General features: G+C 41.3%; 1 protein-coding gene across 1 annotated transcript; it reads right to left on the reverse strand.

The window, feature by feature from the left end:
* Positions 1 to 784: 784 nt before the first annotated feature.
* Positions 785 to 22,514, reverse strand: LOC144520932 (protein Wnt-2b-A). The gene is made up of 7 exons (XM_078255059.1): positions 22,461 to 22,514; positions 19,694 to 19,799; positions 17,761 to 18,425; positions 14,928 to 15,148; positions 8,164 to 8,441; positions 3,398 to 3,662; positions 785 to 1,461 (listed from the first exon to the last, which is right to left on the reverse strand). Exons 3-7 carry the CDS (start codon positions 17,940 to 17,942, stop codon positions 1,232 to 1,234), a joined length of 1,176 nt encoding a protein of 391 aa, XP_078111185.1. The 5' UTR covers positions 17,943 to 18,425; positions 19,694 to 19,799; positions 22,461 to 22,514; the 3' UTR covers positions 785 to 1,231.
* Between the last annotated feature and the right edge of the window lie 1,857 nt (positions 22,515 to 24,371).

Raw genomic sequence — 24,371 nt, forward strand, 5'->3', positions numbered from 1 at the left:
GTGTGTGTGTCATGGGAATAACATGGCAGGTTATGACAGCAGTACAACAGGAACTTAATCACTGTCCTGCTCGGTCACACTGATCAGTTTTGCTCTGTCTGCATCTAGTCTCTTTCTTGCCTTCAACCTCTATGTTGTTCTGTCTAAACAAAAAACAAAGATTCCTCCATACTGATTTACCATATATTTCATATGAACATCTGTTTAGATAAGGCAATATACACAATGTTATACAAGCAAGCTGGAGAGCAGAGAATTGAAATCTGTCTGATGTTTTGGTTATGTGTGACTGAATGACCATTGAGGCCATCTTCTTTTTCTTCTTCTTTTTTTCTCAGCAGCAGTTTGTCGTCTTACACAAAGAAAACTAGAGTACACTGTATAATCATAATAATAGGAGTGTTCTTGTCTCTCCTTTTGTCAGCCAATGTAGTGCAGTCTCATCCGCAGATGAGAAATGAAACAACACTTTACAATTTAAATAAATCACTTTAAACAGCTCTCTCTCTCGCTCTCTCTCTCTCTCTCTCTCTCTCTCTTTTATACAGTTGCATTCAAAGTCCAAATGACGCATCTGTCCATTTATTCATCTAGTGTCCATCTCCCTGTCCTCTGGTAGTCCTCTGTTTGGACTGTTTGGCCACACAGAGCCAAACTTGCGCCCAGATGTCCACTTCTCATAGTGCACTTGTCAAGCTACTTCCCAAAGTCCAACCAAGTTTTTGGTAGATAAAAGTGTATTTCCTCAAAAAAAGAAAGAAAGTTATGTGTGTGTATGATGTTGTTGTTATAATACTGGATATGTTTGTAGGCTCACTTAATGTAAAAATGTGTCTTTAAAGCATCAGGAAAGCAGCAAACCATTTTAACCCAGAACCACACGCTAGAAAAAAGGCTGCCTGAACTGAATCTTAAATGGAAGCCCAATCCACCCAAACCCCAAAGTGTTCACTGGTTTCACCGTTCATTATCTGATCCTAGCAGTTCAGTCACAGGGCCCTTCACAAACAGGGGCTAATGGTTATTAATTCATATTGATGGGTACTGAATTCTAGTGCTTTCAGAGAGACAGGTAGAAAAGCCATGCAATGATGAACCGAGGTGGGGGCAGGGGAGGGCGGAGACACAGAGCACTTTCAGACAAACTTTCCCAGAATGCCATGTTCCACAGGATGTCCTGTAAAGGGGAAAGGGGTGGGGTTGCATAACAGGGGGCAGAGGGGGCGTGTCCTCAGGTCTGGTCCAACCATTCAGCTCGTTTGGGAGCTTTGCATGTGTGTATGTCCACCGCTTCCTCACAGTCCTTACACTCCACAGCGCAGCACCATTTGAACTTGCACTCACACTTCGTGATTTGCTTCACTCTCGTGGTGTCGTAGCCCCGCCCACAGCACATTACCTCACAGCCATCTGTGCCGCGTGATGTCTTATTGCAGACCCGCCCAGCCGTGCCCAGGGAGCCTGCACAGAGCACAAAAGATAGAGGTTAACTAAAACTAGTTTCTGGTCTTATGTTATATCTCTGCCCATTCTTCTACTGAAAACAACCACTGGTGGGACTATAGAGAGCCAAAGTCCTTAAATTATTACTTGATTAATTGATTAGTCGATCAAACAAACCTTAGTTAGCAACTCTTTTGATAATTGATTCATAGTTTAGGTAATTTTTTCAAACCAAAAAGCCAGACATTACCTAGTTTTAGCTTCTCAGTTATGGGGATTTGCTGAATTTATTTGGTTTTGTACTATTGGCTGGACACAGCAAGTCATTTGATGATGTTACCTTGGGCTTTAGAAAAATTGTGATGGACACCTTTTGCCATTTTCTGACATTTTATATGTCGATAAATCAAGAAAAGAATTGGCAGGTTAACAATCCTTATTTGCAGCCCTTGTATTAACAACACACCATGGCTAGCTGCCGTCCCATGAGTCTGTAACTCAATGCAATCTCTAAGTGAGGGTTACTTTCACTTTTTTTCCCTGAAAAAATGTGTTCATGAGTTGCCATCCTATTCTAACATTAATGGGTATCTATTACAGCATTTGAACCCTTCATAATTTTAAGTTTAACAAAAATGTATTTTACTGCAGCTCCCATGAAATGTATTCAGTGTGGACACTGTGTGTGTTCTTACATGTCATTGTAACTTTATCCCTCCTGATATGGATGCACTCTCTTCTAATGTTATATTTAAACAACTTTAGCTGTAACCTTTGCTGTATGAAAAACACCCATAGCCCACCATTCGACTGGTGACGTTTATACTGCATTCAGACTTGGGAATGTGTGTGAATCTGGTTCAATGTTTAATCCGTCGTTAAGTGTATCGTAGTATTTACCAATCTGGCTATTACTTAATGCAGTGGCATATTGGTTGTGTCTTATGTGAATGTCATCCCCACAGAGATTAGTGCTGGTGTTTCGTGTGAGAAGCTCCCTGTTTGAACTGCTACCTATCACAACAAGCTGCCCATAGAACAACAGACCCACACACACAACTATGCAGTGTTGGTAGAGTGGCCTATAGTTACACTGCTTTTCCCAAGCCATTGCTCCCTTTGAAGCCACCGTGTGTGTGTGTGTGTGTGTGTGTGTGTGTGTGTGTGTGTGTGTGTGTGTGTGTGTGTGTGTGTGTGTTAAATGGACAGTGGAGCGTGACAGACAGACAGGCTCTCACACTCTGAGGCCCACTCTGCCCTCCAGCTACGCTTAGTTCAGACAGCCAGAGAGGGAGAGACTGTGACAGACAGAAAGAAGTGATTTTTTTAAATATTTTTTTTTAAATTAGATGCTTGTGTCCCTAGGCTGTGGATTCCACTGGGAAGGTGAGAAAGAGGGGGAGGATGGATGAAGGGACAAAGAGAGAGGTAGACAAAGGGAGCAAGGACGAGGAGGAACTGGACAGAGCTTCTGACTGATGGAGTTGTGCCAAATATCGTAAAAGTTTTTTCCGACAATGTTGTATTCATTGAGCGGCCAATCAGAAACAGTCATAACTAATTAGATGTACTGTGTAAAGGTTGATCAACACATCCTTTGACCATGGGGTTGTGTGTGTGTGTGTGTGTGTGTGTGTGTGTGTGTGTTGACAGAGACTGATAGAGTTCAGGTGGTCACAAAACGACCATGTCCCCAAGGTACAAGGATATTAGCTTCCCACACGGGAGGCCTGCTGTGTTGTCTGACTACCATTAGACACACACACTCACACACACTGACATTCACACACACAAACACACTAGTCATGCATGGACATACGCACAACATACACATAACACCACTAAAACATAACACAGTCAGGGCAATCCATCAACACCCATGAGAAACTGCCTCTCTCCGTCTTTCAGTTCAATCCACGTTATTCTTCTTCTTCTCTCCTTTTTGCCGTCTTACCTGCTGTTTTGTCTTGTAGGCAGTAATCCGGAGAGTTCTCAAAGTAGACCAGGTCATTCTTGGTGGCCTTCCTGAAGGCTTTGTTTGCTACAGCGAAGCCTGTCCCATCCTGATTCATCGTCACCTCGATGGCCCCGTTGTATTTCCTCCTCAGGAAGTCACCGGTCTTCCTGAAATCTGACATGGCCATCCAACATGTCCGCAGCGTACAAGAGCCGCTCACACCGTGACATTTACACTCCAGCTTCATGAACCGCTTCACTGCCTAAATACATAGAGAGAAGTGTGGGTTGTGTGTATGTTGTTATAGCTATCGTAACATTTGGTTTTACATGTACCAAAAACGTGGAGCTAAGGCATAATGTTGGTTTAAGGGGTAAAGGGTTCATTTAAATTTCATGAAAACATATTTCTCACTGGCCCACACTAAAAGATATTTTTCCAATCTTAACAAATGTTAAAAAAGAAAGTCCTCACACACGACATGTAATGCCAGATTCAACCGTTTGGTTACTATAGTGTGTGGAGAGCAACAATTTGGCCTGACCAGCACACCACACACTAACAGATTCCATTAACTAACAACCAGATTCCCTAATCTCAAAATCGGAAGTCTCCCTCGATCAAACGTGACTCTAGATTAGCACGCTGCCCAGGCTGGGCTTCTGCAGGAGATCGGCGCTCATATGGTGGTTACCCGCTGATAACGCTGCCTCCCTGGTCGGGACAGTTAATGATGAGCTCTTCCCTGGAAGCCAGGTCGCCTAGGTGAGTGTAAGCAAACCATGTAGCCGTTAGCGCTGTTAGTACTCCCCATTCTCGCCACCCTCTTTCTCCTTTTGTGATCCGCTGTATAAACTCCGTATGAGCACCGCTCTCCCGCAGAAGCCCGGGTAAAGACTAGACTGCGTACTAGGCTGTCCTCGCCGTTCCCCACATACAACACAATATCATATCGTAAATATTGAACATGTTTAAAATTTTGGATTTGAAATTGGTGTGGCCAGGATGGACTGTAAGGATGTAAAAAAACACTGGTAACATACCTCACACCACAAGAAAATCTGGCAAGATAATCTTTAGAACCATCAAAAAGTCAGGGCTTTGCTTACGATTGTCGGGAGGGGGAATCAGGCCCAAAATAAGCTTGATTCTCGTGTGGTGTGTACCCCGCATTAATGCACCTCTTGTGGTATCTATTTGTAGTCTCCTAGATAATCTTTGGCTTCATCTACTGAGGTTTTAATATAGGTATTCACCTCTGACTACTACTCCGATACAATGAAGGTGAAAGGATTTTTGTTGTAGGCGCTCAAAGCATTGAAAAATTTAAAATGCACCCTGGATAATCCACAGATCTCTGCGAACTGTTTTCATCTAAACTACTGATAGTCTGATTAAAACTTTTGACAGTGAAGTCTCTGGATTACCCAGTGATATGGAGATACTTTCTGGAAAGAGATGTTGCTGTTGAATTCTCTTAATGTGTTTTCCCACACTGATAGCACCACATACAAAATGAATAACATAAAAAAGAATTAACATAAATCTCAGACACCATACCAGACCATTTACACTTTGTATTAAAGGGATAGTTTTGATCTTTTGATGGGGTTGCATGAGATACAACAGTCAATAGTGTATTACCTACAGTAGATGGCTGTCGACTTGCCCCAGTTTGGAGAAGCAGGCAGGAGTAACGGCACGAAAGCTAAGCAATGTCTTGCTGTGGACGGGGGCATTAGCAAAATGTATTTTAGCCACCTAAAAAAGGACCACCTAAAAATATCAAAATCGGTTTAAGTGTACGCTCTGTTTAGAATATTTTTACTGCTTTACCTTGCTGTCAGACAGCTCTTTCTGACGGGAAACTGAAGCCGTTGCATATATCAATGCTCTCTTCAAAGCCACCAGACTCCTTTGACAAAAACAGTCATTTTACCCCACAGAACCCAGAAGTTGCTGGTGTAATGCAAAGGTAAAGTGGTGAAAATATTCTAAATATAGTGTACACTTACACTGATTGGACTGATTTTGATATTGATTGATTTAGGTGGCAAAAAATAAATAAATGGTATCTGTATAAGGAAAAACATGTTAACGCAAGGTGTAAATGCACTAGGGCTATCACTTTTACAAAAAAAAAATCAAGTTCAAACTAATTTCAATGTAACCCACCTAGCTTATCCTAGCTTCTAACTAGCTCCTTCAAATAAAAAGTAGCAGCCCTAAAATGCACTAAGAATGCATTGCAATTGGGAGTGGCACTGTATTGTGACTGGATCCCAGCAAGGCGTGAATGCAGTCTGTAAAAAATCCCTAAAGGCAGCTACAGACCGGGCCGATAATCGGCCGTTGGACAGTCTGGTGAGGTCAGCGACTCGAGTCTGTTCGGTGTGTTCCGTGCCGTCGTCCGTTGGAGGAGCTGTCGGCCTTCATTTTGGTCGACCTGACATGCTCAGTTGGAGACAGGGCAGTCGGGACTCACCCAGAAATGGCAAGCGGGATGAGCGTGACTAAGCCTCTCAAAAGCTGCTGAAAATCTTTTCAACTGACCTTTGTCGATCTGAAATGAAGACAGATTCAGCAACTGCATGGCCTATTTCTCACTTAAAATGTTTTCAGAAACATGTTTCGGTGAACTATTTTAGTACAATATGAGATCGTATTCTGAATGAGTCACCATTAATGGCAAAAAATGGAAAAATCCAAAATCCGGAAGCAGCAGCCATACCCACGTGATGTGTTTGTTCAATCAGCTGCCGGTTTTCATTTTTTGGGCGACAATACAGATTAGCGCCGTCTGCTGTTATGGAGACGTATTACGTCTCGTCGCTTTGGTGTGTTCTGAGGCATTTTTTTGACCAACGTGGGGAGACTGATCAGTCCAACTGCCTTTTCTGCGAACGGTCGGCCGTCTGGTTGGTCTGTAACGGCCTTAACTCAACTAACTCTGCAACCACTAGTTTGTCTGCTCCACCTACATGATTTGCATATAGAGATTCGATCACAGTGCAGGTGGAACCGAGATAACGAGAACGCTATGTATGTATGTATGTATATATATATATATACAGTGGTGTGAAAAAGTGTTTGCCCCCTTCCTCATTTCCTGTTCCTTTGCATGTTTGTCACACTTAAGTGTTTCGAACATCAAACCAATTTAAACAAAAGTCAAGGACAACACAAGTAAACACAAAATGCAATTTGTAAATGAAGGTGTTTATTATTAAAGGAGAAAAAAAATCCAAACCATCATGGCCCTGTGTGAAAAAGTGATTGCCCCCTTGTTAAAACATACTATAACTGTGGTTGTCCACACCTGAGTTCAATTTCTCTAGCCACACCCAGGCCTGATTATTGCCACACCTGTTCACAATCAAGGCATCACTTAAATAGGAGCTGCTTGACACAGTAAGGTCCACCAGAAGATCCTTAAAAGCTACACATCATGCCGAGACCCAAAGAAATTCAGGAACAATTGAGAAAGAAAGTAATTGAGATCTATCAGTCTGGAAAGGGTTATAAAGCCATTTCCAAAGCTTTGGGAATCCAGCGAACCACAGTGAGAGCCATTATCCACAAATGGCGAAGACATGGAACAGTGGTGAACCTTCCCAGGAGTGGCCGGCCGCCCAAAATTACCCCAAGAGCGCAGCGACGACTCATCAAGAGGTCACAAAAGACCCCACAACAACGTCCAAAGAACTGCAGGCCTCACTTGCCTCAGTTAAGGTCAGCGTTCATGCCTCCACCATCAGGAAAAGACTGGGCAAAAAATGGCCTGCATGGCAGAGTTCCAAGGAGAAAACCACTGCTGAGCAAAAAGAACATCAAAGCTTGTCTCAGTTTCTCCAGAACACATCTTGATGATCCCCAAGACTTTTGGGACAACATTCTGTGGACCGATGAGACAAAAGTGGAACTCTTTGGAAGGTGTGTGTCCAAGTATATCTGGCGTAGAAGGAACACTGCATTTCATAAAAGAACATTATACCAACTGTAAAATATGGTGGTGGTAGTGTGATGGTCTGGGGCTGTTTTGCTGCTTCAGGACCTGGAAGACTTGCCGTGATAAAAGGAACTATGAATTCTGCTGTCTACCAAGAGATCCTGAAGGAGAATGTCCGACCATCTGTTCGTGTACTCAAGCTGAAGCGAACTTGGGTTCTGCAGCAGGACAATGATCCTAAACACACCAGCAAGTCCACCACCGAATGGCTGAAGAAAAAACTAAATGAAGACTTTGGAGTGGCCTAGCCAAAGTCCTGACCTGAATCCTATTGAGATGTTGTGGTATGACCTTAAAAAGGCCGTTCATGCTCGAAAACCCTCTAATGTAACTGAATTAGGACAATTCTGCAAAGATGAGTGGGCCAAAAATTCCTCCAGGGACGCTGTAAAAGCCTCATTGCACGTTATCGCAAAGCGGCTTGGTTGCAGTTGTTGCTGCTAAGGGTGGCCCAACCAGTTATTAGGTTTAGGGGGCAATCACTTTTTCACACAGGGCCATGATGGTTTTGGATTTTTTTCACCTTTAATAATTAACACCTTCATTTACAAATTGCATTTTGTGTTTACTTGTGTTGTCCTTGACTATTGTTTAAATTGGTTTGATGTTCGAAACACTTAAGTGTGACAAACATGCAAAGGAACAGGAAATGAGGAAGGGGGCAAACACTTTTTTCACACCACTGTGATATATATATATATATATATATATATATATATATATATATATATATATAATGTAATTGCACACTTACTGTTCTGCCACAGCGGTTGTTGTGTAGGTTCATGAGCGCCCGTGCATCTCGGACAGTCCTCTCTTTGGCATCTATGAAGTCTCTGGCAAACTTTATCCCATAGTTGATATTATCACTACAGCCACCCCAGTCAAACTCTCCTCTCTCATCGCTAGCCCGTCCACGCTTGTGCGGGTCACAGTTACACGTCTTCAGCTCCCCCTGGCTGCAGGCGCGAGTGAGCGCATACACCACTCCTGCTGAGGATATAGCATAGACGAATGCTGCTTCACGACTGCCTGAGAAGGAGAGACAGAGAGAGAAAGCACATAAGCAAAAAAGAAACTTAGAGTTTAGACTGAGTTACTTGTATCATGCAATAAAACAGATTATCTACAATCTAAAGACTTAAAACTGTGTAGCCCACATGTTAACATGCTTGCACAGATACACATAATGCCCTGACCAGGCCTGGGCGTGAGCCATCAGGACATGAAGGTGCAGCTGACGGGGGCATATCAGGCCTGATGTGGAGTATAGGACAGCTCTGTTTAAATATTATCATGGAAATAATCCCAGCTGTGGGGCTCTCCTCTGCTCACATAAATTGTTTAAATACAACCACAGTGATACCCCATTAATCAGCACCAGGGAGATGTCATGACAGCAGCATTGCTGTGCTTTTCTGTTCTCTTTAGTTCCTTAGAATATGACTCATCTATTGTGTGGCCAAAGACACATAGGGAATTAGATATAGTGTTTAGTCACAGTTGCTTTTTGCAGCACCCGTGGGAGTGAAGCCTCAAAAGTCAACAGCTAGAGGCAGAAGAACTTGTCTGTCTTTAGTCACAGCCTGTGGTGTTCACTTAAAGTAAAAAAAAAAAACTTGCTTGCTGTTTCAGATAGAAGAAAATTATGCACCTGAAATTAGATTCTTATTTCTGTATGGAATCAGCTCCATGTAAAGTAGAGATTTTTCAATACCATTTTTTTCTTCCCAATTCCAATACTTTAACTTGCGTATTGGCTGGTATTGGTGTTGGACGATACCAGTACGTTGAAATATATTTATAATTATTATTATTATTATTATTATTTAACCTCTTTACTAACCCTATATGGTAGTGACATTATTGCTATCATTAGTCATGTTTCCATCTAATTTTCAAGCAAATTTTAAGCAAACTTTAAAATGTCGTAAAAAAGAAGAAAAAAAAGAAAATGCGAAATAGAAGCGTTTCCATCAACTGGTTTAGAGCGAATAAACTAGACTACGCAAAACGTAGTTTCATCACAAGTTGATGTTACACATGGTTGTAGATTGCAAACCCGCTTGCTAAATCAAAGAGCTAAGTTCTTTGGCTAAATGGAGAGAGGTAGCATTGTACAAGTTGGCCACCTGTGCAGTATACAGGGTTGTGGCAGAGACATTTGGTGTCAGCGAGACAACCGTTCACCGCTGTGTACCGGTGTGCAGGGCCATACAATTCAAGCTGTTGAACCAATTCGTCAATTTACCCGACGTGGCTGAGACACAGGCTATATATATCGTAACTCCACTACGAACCTTGTGCCCCAAGCAGACATGTATAAAGTACTAGAGACCCAGACTTGAGTAAAAGTACAAGTGCTCTATCAAAAAAGTGACGTGAGTAGAAGTTGAAGTGTTCTAAGCACCACACTTAAGTGGAAGTACTAAAATATTCAACATTTTTTGTACTTAAGTTTTGCAAGTAGTTTATTTTAAAATGTACTGCTCAAGTACTGAAAGTAAAAAGTACAAGTATTGTGTTTTGTAGTTATTACAGAAAGCAGTCAAAAGTTTTAATATCATATTGTTTATTTTATTTCAAATATTTAGCCTAAAGTAGGCCTGCACGATATTGGAAAAAAACTTACATTGCGATATTTTTATGTATATATATTATATATGAAAAAGATGACTAATACGAAATAATAAATCATTCTCGACTACTGGGGTGATTTTGTAGGGGAGTGCATCTACATAGAAAATAAAAATGAAAAAGGAACTTTTCTAATGCGAACCATTCTTTGATAAACTTTAATAAGCAAGTACACAAACACCAGAGCAAGTACGCGCTGTGACTACTCTGAAGTGATTTTGGAGAAGGACATTAGGTAGTTAAATACACTGGTTGACTGACATGACACCATTGTATTCATATAATATTATCAATCCAGGCTAAAGTGAATGATAGTAATAATGTATGTTGCTTCCTCTAAATTTCAGGTTGTGGTCGACTAGCGGGGCTGCTTTGGTTGTTTGATAAATTGATCAATATAGATTGTGATTGGTGGTTTGCTGTGCATGCAGACCTGCATGTCACACACTAGCAACAAACTGTGTATCCAAGAGCACTTTAGTCAGTGTAAATGACGTTATATCAGACACAGACTGCTGTTGTAGGTTGGTGTTACGTTTCCAGCGTCGCGGCTCCCCAATCTGTGGTGAAAAATGGCCGGGAGATGTGGTGATAACGTTGCATTAATCAGGTGATTTAGTTTGTCTTTGCAGCGAACTTCCCATAACAAACCCTGTCGGACTAACGTTCCGTGACACACACACATGACCACCTGTCTTAAGGGGCTCGGCCGGTAACAATCGTGTAAAAGGAGAACGGTGAAAGTTTACATTTCTATCAAGCAGCAAATCGTTTAAGCGTCAACATCGCAACGTCCTGCGATGTGACTATCGCACATGCGCACATGACAATGTAACAAAATATCGTTCAGCCCTAGTAACGAGTAACGATGCAGCACATAAAAAATGTATCGGAGTAAAAGTATTAAACTCATCGAAAATATGTACTGAAGTAAAAGTGGAAGTAGGATAAAAAAAATAATACTCCAGTAGAGTACAGATACAGCCTTTTAGTACTTAAGTACAGTAGTGAAGTAGTTCTACTTTGTGTACTATACATCTCTAGCCACAAGTGTACAGCGCACTGGATGGGACCCATATCCCGATCCTTACCGCATCCGATGGATACCAGGACTATAGTCACGTGAGTAACATGTTCGCTACGTCACAACTTATTTGGCAAACCTGTTTCCATCTCCCATTTTGCGCATAAACTGTTTTTTTTTTTTTTATTTTGCCGTTTCCATCGACATTTTCTAATGCGATACTTCAAATGCGCATAAAAATACGTTGATGGAAACATGACTATTGTTGTATGGCCTGGCTCAGGTTAAACCCTTCGTGAAACGTAAACAAATGCATACAGAGAATCAATGCCATATAACTTTCTTTTATTTTCTAGTAGTGCTGAACGATTTTTGAAAATAATCTAATTGCGATTTTTTTCAAAAATATTGCGATTGCGATTCAATATGCGATTGTTTTTTAAGCTCTTTGTCTTCTGTATTATTCAACAAAGACAAGCAATAAATCATTGTATAGTATGAACAACACAAGATTAGTTAGATTAAACAAACTGTTCTTTCCTGGAGGCCAGGCCTGTATGTGATGATGAAATTAGGTGATGCATGAATTTATATGAATGGCATCTTTTGTTTAACTACTTCAGTCCCAGTAGTATATTGAGCACTGACCGTCTGGTGTAAACATTCATATGAAAGTCAGAAACAAATCACACAAACTAAAGTGCTGATTGCAGAAATATAAAAACAAATATGTGGCTTTACCACACTTAGTAGTATTTAGATTATTTAGTTGATTGCACATTTTAAATACTGTCTTTGAACTAGACAGTTAAATAAGCAAAAAATATATATGAAACGGTGTATTTTTTACAGCGCACACAGAGGAGCTGCCTCTGGCCCCTCCCTCCCCTCATGAAGTTGCGTACCGTGTACATGACAGCATCACAACATTGCACTTTCTCAGAGAGGCTATCGTTACGTTAGTAGTAGCATGTTGCTGGTGTTCTTGCCGCGGGATTAACTGTACTAATAAAACCGTTGAAACAACGCAGCCACGCTGCTGTGAAAGCTACCCGAACGTCATTTATCAGAGTCTGGTTGTTACCCCTCTCCTCCACTCCATAGATTTATAACGGAGCTAGCTAACTGGAGCTAACCGCTAATCAGAGCTAATCGTTGCTAACCGAGCCTTCAGTTCTGCGTGCCTGTATCCATTAACTGCATGTATGGACTCGAGCCCGAATAAAACCCTTCGTTTTATTAAAATGGCTGTAAAAGTAAACTAAAAGTTGTTTGAATGACAGAAATCTGCTCAAGGTACGGCGTAGCGTTAGCGTGCAAAGTTGATGCTTTATCTGCGGAGTACAGACTGATTTGCTCTAGCGAGTCACGTGACCAAATCGCAGCCTTTGCGATTAGGAAATCATGTTTTAACATATCGCATATCGTCAGTCATAACAGATTTTTTTTTCCGGGGCTAAGCTATGGTATCGGATCGGTGCATAGACTCGGGTGCTTACCAATACCAGCATTTTAGGCAATATCTAAGGAATTTCCGTAACTGGTATCGGAAAAAACTATTGTAAAGTAAAAGCAAGCATGTCCCAAGGGGGTGGGAATCCTACACGTAGCTGAGAGCTCCACTGTGTTGTTATTAATATCGAGTGGAGAACAGCCTCTAGCTCAGAGTAAAGTCATTGTTATCCAATAGGCTGCACAGCCGCAGAAACAGACTGTGAATTGTGTTATTTTCTTCACCCGACCATAGTTGGCTGAGAGTTTTGGAAAGCACTGCAGTGTGAGTTGGTCAGCTGGTCTCGTTTTTTATGGTGCACTCCACTAACATTTACTGGTCTCTGGGTGATGGGCTACAAAGTATCCACAAAATACTTAATTTTCATCTTGCAAAGGTAGATGCTGTCCATCGCCGGCTGCTGCACTGTGCTCTTGCGGTTGCGTTAGTTTTTTTGGTTTCATCAACTTTATTATCGTACAAAATCAATTTTCTGCTTTTGTGAGTTGATTCAGAATTATAGAAAGTAAGAATCACAATTCATATGTGGATACATTTTCAACCCCACCCATAATGTCCATGTCTCTACGACCCTGGTCAGATATTTAAGCGGCTATCAGTCATGGACTTTGGTAAAGATTTTAATGGCTCCTCATGATCACCCCTCTAGCTCATTGATGACCATCTGATACCAATGCTTTGAAACATGACATATCATCTCAAACATGGTTTCTGTTTTTTGCTGCTATTTCTAGTTCCCAGAGCATGAATCCTATTTTCATCTTGTACCACCAGCAAGCCAATTTATTTTTAACTTGAACACAAGAAACATCAACATCTAATAAAGATCACATTCATGCTCCCCAGAATTTTTTTTTTCTTCGTCTATTAAACTTTCTCTGTTTCTAACCATGCCCAAACACATAATTGTTGTAGTTTGATCACAAGCTCAGGTTGTAAGTATTGTAAGTATTTAAATGCTTTAGCAAAGTATTACATCATCTGCAGGCTAGGATAAATAATGCATTACATTAATGAATTTTGTTTTGAATTTACAACACTGTCATGCAAAGTAACGTAAATACATGAATGATGCAGTATTTCCTATTTTTAAGAAATGGGAAATATTCAAGTACCAGCACTTTAAAATTACATCACAAAACTAACTGATATAGTACTGCTTATACTAAGGGTGGAGCACTTTTGTATCTGAAAACAAGGTTCACTCTGCAGATCTATCTGAACTGGCTTGGGCCAGAGGAGTTTTTCGTGATCGAACCTGCTTTCTCTGTATTCACTGGAATGTCCTATTCCATCGCTGAGGTGAGGAGAAGGAGGCAGTGGGTACTGTTGAGGGGGGTGTATGTTGGGGAGGATAGAGAAGGGCATTGCTGGTCATCATTCAAACCTGCGCTGTTTGTCTGACAGGGAGAATATCTCACTAAATATTTACATCTGCAATACTGTTTATTCCTGTCCTACACATACACACACACACACACACACACACACACACACACACACACACACACACACACACACGCAGCCTGTTTCTCATATCTGCTATTTTTTTACAAAAATAACATATCAGATACTAAGTCGGTGGAGACGAGCACCTTATTTTGTCCAACCTTAATCCAGATTCACTAAAATGAACTGCTGTAAAGCATTTACCATTATTCCTTGCTCCTAAAGCAACAAAGTCAAAAGAAATTATACTCCACAACCATAACCCCTAAAATGTAGCATTGCAACAGTGACTTACAGGTGCATCACTGCATCTATGCTCTGCATTCAGAATGCCGTTGTAATGATCTACAATGGCTACTGCAGTATTACTGCAAAATAATGTTTTTTATGTAATTTATAGAACAGTCATTTAATCTTTCATGCAAAATAACCAGCTGGCTCAAGACACCTGAAGAGCCGCTGTTCCTCTGTTATTCAATAAATATTCATGATTCAGACTGTGCTGTTATGTGCATATGTGTATGGGCATTAACATGTTACAAAGCAGAGAGGTTTGGCAGGAGTGTAAAAACAAAACGACGACAAGACCGCGTCTCAAAGCCCATGTGTTTATTGACGAGGCGTAAGGCATTACAATAGTCCATTAGCGACTATAAACACGGAGCACGAGCATACATGAGTATGAGAAGGAAAGATCGGAGAAAGAACAGAGCAAGGGGAGAAGGACAGAGAGGAGAAGGGAGAGATAAGGCAGTAAAAGTGAAGAAGACGGATGAGAATTAGGAGTGAGATAGTAGCAAATGGGACTCAGATTCAGGCTCAGTATCTCTACTCTTTGGCCACATAGTCAGTAATAATCAGACAGGCAGACATGTGGACACCCACATGGACTTACTCCGTAGCAAGACACGTCCAAACACGGTATGGTCCCGGTCCAGTGTGCTGCAGTTCCAGCGGTGGTGTCTGAACTGGTGCTGGCACTCTCTGATCCACTCTTTGGTGCCCTCGCCGATGGCCTGCATGATGTCTGGGTGGCGCTGGCAGAGTTGCCGCTGCTTGTTCACCAAGCCTGGGATGTTGTCGCAGATCACACGGGCTCCCAGCGCACCGATGTACCTAAAGATGCAAGAAACATCTAGGAGGTTTTGAACTGAATCCACACCAACTTCATTTAGAATGATTCATATGTGGAATACAATGTACAGAAGTGACCGATGGGATATTGCAATTAATTAGCACATATAGGCGCCCTCATATGGTATCTGTATACACGTAGATACCCATACACTCAAAGGTGACGAGTTAAGAGAGTTGCAGTAACCATCCTCTGTGAGTCAGAGTTCACTACACTTAACAGTTTAAGGTTTGCAAGCAGGAGGGGAGTGGAAACCATTTACTCTGCTCTCCAAATAAATAAGCACTTAACCTCTCCCCACAAGACCTGCTTGTGTATGTGTGTTTAAATGGTTCCCGATGGGATAGTTGAAATCATGTCGTCACAAATCAGAGCACGAAGTCTGGGGCCTCCAATAACTCTGTCAAACTAAGACCCCATTTACGCACTTTACTCCTTTCTTTCTTTTACACATTCGCTCTCATGCTCATCTTACAGTTATCTTGCATGCCTCTTCCAATCTTTCTCTGTGCCCTAATAAAACAGACTCCTACAGTATCCTATCACGATAAATGCTGCGTTTACCCAAAATATACTCCAAATCTAATTGTGTGTATGAGACCTTTTGCAGCGCAGTGGCTGCAGGTTTTTGGCGGGTCAGCGAATGGAGGTCAGGGAGCGTGTAGTTTTTGTGGTCGTGTTTTATGAGGCCGGGCGAGAGGATGGAGACTGGATTCTCTTTGCTCCCCAGAGTGGGATTAGAGAGGAGGAAGAAGAACAGAGTGCTCATCAAAGGAAAGATCCAGAGCAGCAATTCACACTTAATTTTCTCTCTGAGAGTCAGGAGGATTTGTGGATTTTTATAGGATAGTAAATCATTATCAACAGGTCTAAAACAAAGTGCTGTAAAGCCCTGCGACTATACTGTGAACCAAGAAAGACAAGTAAGACACAAATAGTGAAGGCTTCTTTTGACTTATGATGACACAGCTGATATTACATTGGCCTCATGCTGCCCTGTCATCTTCTCAAGCCCTATTGGATCACACAAGAAGCATATAAAAAGACTAATAATCTGATCATTTTCTCATATCAGTTAAAATCATTTCACTTAAGTCTTGGTATTTCCTGCAATGTTTGCTAAAGATGCAGCAAATAAGCAAAGTTTCACTTTTCTGTTACGCCAGTAGTCAAACTTGCAGCTGCCTGGCAAAGACATGCACATGAATTGTTCCTGTTCAGACTATCACCTTTGACAAATACTTGAAAATGGTGGGTGCTCTTAATATTTTACAAAAGAAAATCTAATTTCATGATTGTATAATGCATTTATTACGATGTATTTGTAGTCCACTATACATGCTTTTTTTTCTAATCATATTTGCGACCCCCGTTAAAGCCCCAGATCTGTCCATATCACTTACTGTACACCCACAGAAATGTGATAAACAATTAGATACTGTATCTCCTGCACTAAATTCCCCTCAAAGCCAATAATGCCCACAGCCAAAGCCTCTACACACTCTTCCCACTACTCCCCATAACTGCTTTTAATCTACACAAACTATTAGGCATTCCATCACCCCCATACCCGCCCACACACAGACACTTCTCCTATAAACACACTCACACCCATGGACATTTTCACGTATTTGCGCAGGCAATGAGATATTTTGTGTGTGTGTGTGTGTGTGTGTGTGTGTGTGTGTGTGTGTGTGTGTGTGTGTGTGTGTGTGTGGTACCTGGTGAATTAATGACTGCTCTGCCTTGTTGAATGCAGGCCCCAGCTGAGCTGAACACGCGCTCAGCCAACAGCGTCGACATAAATTACATTTATCGCTCTATTATTATTGCTCAATATGGCAGGCCAACAAACTGACACGAAGAGAAAATGCATTTCAGAAGCAGAAGCTTGAATCTAGCTCACAAATTTAGGTTATTTTCACTATTAATGCTCCTTTTTTCCTAATCTTTTTTTCAGGAGCAAATAATTTTGAGATAAATTAAGCGATGACAGAAAAAACAGATTAATTGTTTCGCTTTGCAGTCATTTCCCCATAAAAATGACAATGCACTCATTTGTGACAAATATTAGCCTATGAAAACTCAAATGCGTTTAGATTTTTTCTGCAGCAAAAATGCACTAGGCATTGCCTATTAAGAACTATATCAAATAAAGTTATTCAATGTTGCAGCAACATTGATGAGAAACTGTTGGCTACACAGTGAGTCCACGATAATAAATCAACAAACTCTCATAGTGGCCTTGTCTGTCTGCTGTCGCTGCTCTGAATTAATTGGAACGGTTTTGCTTTTTATTTATTAAAATGGTTAAATTCGTTGGCAGTTTGAATCCCTGAAGTTTCTAACGAAAGACTTGAAGCTATAGGCAGAAGTCCCAGCTCCGTTTCAAATGATTTTGATCAATGATTCATTTTCGGATCGTGTGCCATTTCCTTAGTCACCTCCCTTTTAAAGTTAAACCCTTGATTTAATTTAGTTTCTAGCCTAATAATAATAATTTACTTAATTGTTTCGTCCAAAAATATGTTCAATATCGGCACCCCATTAATCTCGTTGGCAGGCAGGTATCCTGTAGGTGTAATGTACTCACCACCACGAAGAGTCTACCCGAGGCGTCACCAGCAGTAGCAGCAACAGACACGCACAGTAAATCCTCGAACTGGCACCGGGGTTTTGGCATGAAGAAGACCGGGGTGAGAGTTTGGCTCCCGGAGGACCACAGCTCCGAATCCGGGCAGCCCTGAGGCTCAGAATCCTGTTTAAACCCAGCATGGCTCTGCACCTTTTACCATGCACCAAAAGTTCCTAAAAAATATAAAATGTCAGGGGGAAAACTCCGGCTTTAACAGACAAGGTTTGATATGAAGTAGGTTAAGCACCCATTCAGTAGGTAGGCCTCATTATCGAGTGTGTGGCTCCATATTAATAGCGCGACTGTCAAGAGTGTGAGGAGCGCGTTTTCGGTGCCATGTGCGCACCAGACTCTTCACTGAGCACTTCTGACTGCCGACAGGAGGTTTACCTAACGAGATGAGCAACAAGTGTCCGTTACTAAACCTCTCCGGTCAGCTCCACAAACACGTATCCTGGTTTTGGCTTAGTTCAGATGCAGAGATATGATCCGAATCACAGGTGGAGCCAAAGGTTGGCAGATGCGAGACTCGTTGCAGTTCTGTCAGCTGTGTGAGTCTGTATCTGGGTCGGATGCTCGCACCAGACCTCTCCTTTATCAGTGCGCTGTGGACAGAGTCAGAGCTGAGAGAGAGAGAGAGAGAGAGATGAGGGAGGGCTTGCTGCTAACGGCTCCTCTCGCCCATTGGGCAGATGCAGGGGTTACAGAGTTTGACTAGAAGGAGATATTAAAGAGGGATGGATGGAGAGAGGTGCGTTCCTGTGTGTGTGTGTGTGTGTGTGTGTGTGTGTGTGTGTGTGTGTGTGTGTGTGAGTGCGCGCGCGTGTGCGTGTGTGTGTGTGTGTGTGTGTGTGTGGAGTGATGATGCTATTAAGGGCTAGACGGTCCTTATGTGATGAGTTCATCTGTAACTACAGACAGAAATTGTTATAATTAAAAAAAAAAATCCATTTTACAATCCAGTAAAACTAAGTAATTAAATCATTTTATCATTTTATTTTATATATATATATATATATATATATATATATATATATATATATATATTATTATATATATATATATATTATATATTATTATTTATTTTTTAAGGATTTTTTTTTAACATTTCCAAAAGGGTATTTTTTTATTCTTAATGTAAAATGTTGCAAAATGCAATCATTTAGAACTAGAGACCAAATGCCCTTCATGCACCAGTATGTTGGAAATGCAATTGTTAATTGCAGCCATGGTATGTGGATATGGTAATCACACAGATATTTTATCTAACATACAATATGATGTAGATCTACACCTTATTACCTGGATATGTATATGATTGTACTTACTTCTTATACTGGACCCCAGGAAGACTAGGTGTGCTTAAGGGCACAGCTAATGGGGATGCTGTAATAAACTAAACTTCTACTCATGCTGCATGCTTCTCCTAACATACACCTTTTACAGAATTACGGCAAAACATACTGTAGATCGTAATGTTAATATCAACCTGGGCGAATAAAAATAAGTATTTTGGCAAAACCTAGCACACTTACATCATATTAATATTAAATAATGAGTGCTGTCCCTGATAGATATATAAAGTAAGTACATTTATGACATTGTTTAAATAATAATAATAATAATAACAAATTCTTATTTAAATATTTGTGCACCACCTAAAGCACAGCAGAAATGAAAGTCAGAGAAAAAAGGAATGGAAAGGGAATGTGGGACTGGGAGAACAGAGCCAAATCGTCCAGTGGAACAGCACTATGGCTTAAATATGAACCACATGTGTAAGAGAGAGAGAGTGCTGAGACAGCACTTGAATATAGCACACACACACACACACACACACACACACACACACACACACACAATATTGTCCCTGGAGAGCGACCATCCTTACCTTTTTTTTTCCTCCGTGTGTGCATCTTTAGGTTATCTTCATGCTTGGCAGTGAGCTGTCATCCATCATCAAATCTCTGATATTTCTCTTTGTCCTTGAATGACTCCTGATGGATTAAAACCTACTTTTAAGTATCCAAAGATCTTTCACAAACTCAAAAAACGACTGCTCGACTTGTCCACAGACACCAATTCACACATATTAGCGTAGACTTGAACTTCTTCATGGAGTTTGTGATATTGGATTAAGAATACCACAGTTGATTCAGCTGACCCAGTAATGCTAACAAACAAGTAAACAAATCAGGAAAATCCCTGTCGGAATTGAAACTATTAGAATTAGCTATAGATGTCGCAAACTGCTATTTCATCGAAAGCTTGAGAAAACAGCTCTAGTGTTAATGCCAAAGCTGCTGTTAAAGCTAAGCTCCTTTTAGAGACATTTGTATTTCTGTTCAGAGCTCGGCAGGCAGGCTGCTGTCAAAATGGGACACACACACACACATACACACACACACTTCTAAACTTTTTTCAGGGACAGACACATTCACAAACACCACAGACTAGAGTGGGTACAGGTTTGTAGGAGGCCGCGAGGTGAGGCAAAGTAGCTCAGCTCTGGTGAATATGTGTGCGCTGCAGCTTAGCTTACAGTTTTCTGCTAAATCAAAAGGAATTAGGAAAGCACAAACACGGCTGAACTATACTCTCTCTCACATGGGGCTGGAGCTGGGACAGACTTTCGGTCTCTCTCTCTCTCTCTCTCTCTCTCTCTCTCTCTCTCTCTCTCTCGGCCTGTGAACTTGACCCCAGCTTTCTTCTCATAAACAATAACAGAATCAAACGCCTTAATGTCAGTTGGAGGAAAAGTTTGCCCTGATGTACGAGGTCCAATCTGGCAATCATCTTCTCATAGGAAAAGTACTGACAGGGGTTGCTATGTTTAAACGCTGCACTGGGGTGAAGTAGGGATAAAGGTGAGATTTACAGAGGCAGCGGTTTTGGACTAATCCAATTGATTTCTGTGTTGATATTATAATCACTTAGGATTATTTCTGAAAGGAAAGTTGCAGGAAGAAAATGGAATGGGCTGAATGAACCAAGAGCAAGCCAGAGGCATGCGCTGTAAGTGGAAGAGTTGGACTAATGGCCCAGTAATGTGTCCCCTGTGGGGATTATGCTGTGGGCTGTCACCAGTCATGCAGTCCAGGGATGAGCTCAGCATGTATTCCCATATATATCCCATATTCCCTGGCAGGCTGGAGCAGAGTGGACTGCCTGTCGTCAGACCTGGCAGAGTCCCCATACTGATGGGACTCACAGTAGCAAACTCAACACTGGGTGGGTCCCAGGGAACATGAACAAGGGAGGAGACAAAAAGGAGATCAACTGAAGAAAGTTAGGGAAAGATTGGGTGTGTAAAGCCCCTTGAAGCAAGTGTGTGATAGCTGATATTTGGCCATATAAATAAAGTTGACTTGATTAACATCACATAGTAATAACAAGTGCTCCAGCCTAAATGACAAAATACCAAATTTGTCATTGGCCTTTAAACACAATCTGTTACTCAAACTGGACTTCCTGGGTCCCATTTCCCGTCTCACTGGTAGCTTAAACAACATGCCCCTATGTGAAACCAGGATTGACTGCTGGTGGGAGACAGGGCTAGAACAGTGTAAAAGTTGGACGCTTTGTACGCACAGCCACCCACCTCAACCTCCTTACGAGGTTTTGCAGTACTATAAAAACCAACAGACAACTGTCATTACTCCAATGGCCAAGGACAGTTCTAAATATTTTATTAAAATTATTGCAGGATGACTTATTGTAGATGGATTCAATACGATCATAATTTCTGCGTGTTAAGTAGCTAGGCTGTTTGGATAATAATCAGCTGAGAATCCAGTAGCATTATCTATAAAGCTAATGAAAGGTCAGAATACAACACAGACCCTAAAAATACATTGTCCTCCAGGGACAGAAAAGCCACAATGTTCATGTGCAAGCCAGAGAACCAGGTCTGTGATAATTTATTGTCCTGTAAATTTAGATCTGCCGACAGAGATGAACTGCCTTGAACAAACACAGCGGCACTGGAACGCCAAAATCTTCTAAAGCGTTTGGCTAACTCTCAGAGGTGGTGTCGGGGCCTGCTGTCAACCATTTCCCCCTGATGCAAAGGGTGCAGCGAAAGGCATGTAGAGAGAAAAGTTTGTGCTTGAGCAGATGCAAAAAAATGATCACAGACACGTCCTTAACTGCTGCTACAGTATGTACCCATCATGGTTGGCCTCTATGGGCTAAGAGCTGCATAATTGTGAGCCTTTCTTTATCCCCAGGGTAGCCTGTCATTAATAGATTTTATAGCTCCTGTGAACACACTAAGTGTCCGTAGATGTGATGGTGATAACTCTATAATAGAATGTTTAGTAGGTCGCTGGAGGATGCGGTCATGCTGGACAAATTTGGAGCATGCATACACATGAACGCACACACATAGACACACACACAGACTGGCTTAAGAGCAGGTGATACAGATGACATCAAAGGGATATCTGGGGTAGCATGGCCTCTTTGACGTTTAACACATCTCAGACACTTCTTAGGAGAAAACTGGCACGCTCCACTGGCAATACATAGACTTGGACAATGATACACAGAGAATCCGTCAACAGACAGAAATAATCATATTTATACATCATTCATATACATACATGATTCCCTTTTCCACTTAGAATATTTACATTTTATATAGAAATGAAATTTACCTTTATAGATGCTGGTCATTTTTTACACAACAGTGTCTCCTTGCTCCCTCTTAGTGGAACTGAGTTTGTGCTGAGTGGTTTCCTGTTTGAGTAGGGAACTGTCTGTGTGACGTACACTGCAGGTCATGGGCAGCTGGTCACATGGTGGCTAACTGAGGTAACACAGTGAACAGTGAATCAGTAAATTGAACTCTGAAACAGGGATTTTTTTCCCGCCTTTCTACTTTTTACACAGTATAAGAAGTGATTTGCCGTCTAAACCAAGATCAGCTACCCACGTTTTTTTATTGGTGGGAGCTTATGTTTTTCATTTATTTATGCAGGAGTTGAGAGAAAAGTGTAATGAAAGCATTATAATTAGTCCATGCAAGGTATGTTTCTCATGTTGGAGGTGGATCCCCACAAGGTTAACCATTTATTTTAGGATTAAGACATGAGGTGAGGATCTTGTGTGTGCGCAATAGTGTTTTTAAGTTTGTGCTAATGCAAGCAAATATTTGAGTTGTTTTTGTCAGGGTGGCTGCTTGTAATCATTTCAGTCTGTCAGCACAATACTCTCATAATGCCATACAGTCAAAAACTGTAGACTAACAACAGCTCAACTGGCGTAATTCTTTACAAGAAAATAAGACAGTTTTAATGTTTGTCTTGCCTTTCCCAGTCTTCCCATTCAAACTCAAAGTAGTTGAATGGCAAAGCATGGTGGTGAAAATACATTGCTAAAGCTGCTTTTCAATATTTTTATATCAACAATGAATCAAATTATTACATGTGTTGTGAAAGGGAACGCTTGTAGTGACAAACCCATAACGAATTATCATCCGACTCTGCAGTTCCTCCCATCTCTAGTGTCTTTTTCCTCATTGTTTTAGTTTTACGGCCTTCAACTTCACTGTTTTGGTTTAGTCTTACAGCTCAGGCAGCTGTTCTCAGCAGAAAAGCTATGATAAACCCACTGAACACCTGCCCAGCACCAAATGCAGACAGACAAAGTTAGCGATTAGCTGGTGAACATAGTGTAGTATTTACAGTAGCAGCTAAAGAGCTAGATATTTCCCTAAGGAATTGGCAGAGATCAAAAACGGAGCTAAAAGGAGAGTGATTGTTGAACTTCAATTCATCAGGTGGCCAGAAACATGACTCAGAATAAATGTTAATGTTGCTCCATGTCTGCTCTACACAGTATGTAAATGGACAACTGTTTCTTAACATGTTCGCCATAACAACCTTATGAGGTATATGTCACTGTTGTGTTAACTGCTTGTTGCGCTGTAATCAAGTGGTCAAAAATCTGTGAATGCAGGTTTAACCAAAGGTAGTCTGGATCGATGACGCCGGAACATCCGGCAAAACCCATTCGGGAAACAACAACAACCTTCGAGCTAGCAAGCTACACGCTACAAAATTGGCATGTTCTGAGGAAAATTTGGATTGTGCAACAAGGCAGGCCTGCTTGGTTCTTTCAGGGAATGGTTGTAAAGATTTACAAAGAATATGTTTACGTCATTTAATATCTAACTGGGATGTTTTGGGACCGATTGGCGGGGATTTGTTATGGACAAAATACACAGGGTGTTACACTGGTAAGAGCAAATTACGTTTAACCATGTATCCAGCTAATTTAAACAACTCACGTTACTGTATTGTGTGAACATTACTGTATTGTGTGTGGCGTTTTCTTTTGCGATCTGCAAATGTTTCACCAAAACAAGTTCCTTCCTGAGACTATTTTGCAGAGCTACCGTCTTTGCGACCAGAGTCTAGGCCGCCCAAGACGGCTGTTAATTGCTTTAAAGAAATTCAAACAACCCAGAGTGTTTTTTTTCTCCTGTCCAGGAGTGTATGAGTGGAGGGGCCAGACCTTACTCTGCATCGCTGTGGAGTAAGGTCTGGCAATATGAGACTAAATCA

The sequence above is a fragment of the Sander vitreus genome, chromosome 7 (assembly GCF_031162955.1).
Source record: "Sander vitreus isolate 19-12246 chromosome 7, sanVit1, whole genome shotgun sequence".
In the NCBI taxonomy this organism is placed as follows: domain Eukaryota; kingdom Metazoa; phylum Chordata; class Actinopteri; order Perciformes; family Percidae; genus Sander; species Sander vitreus.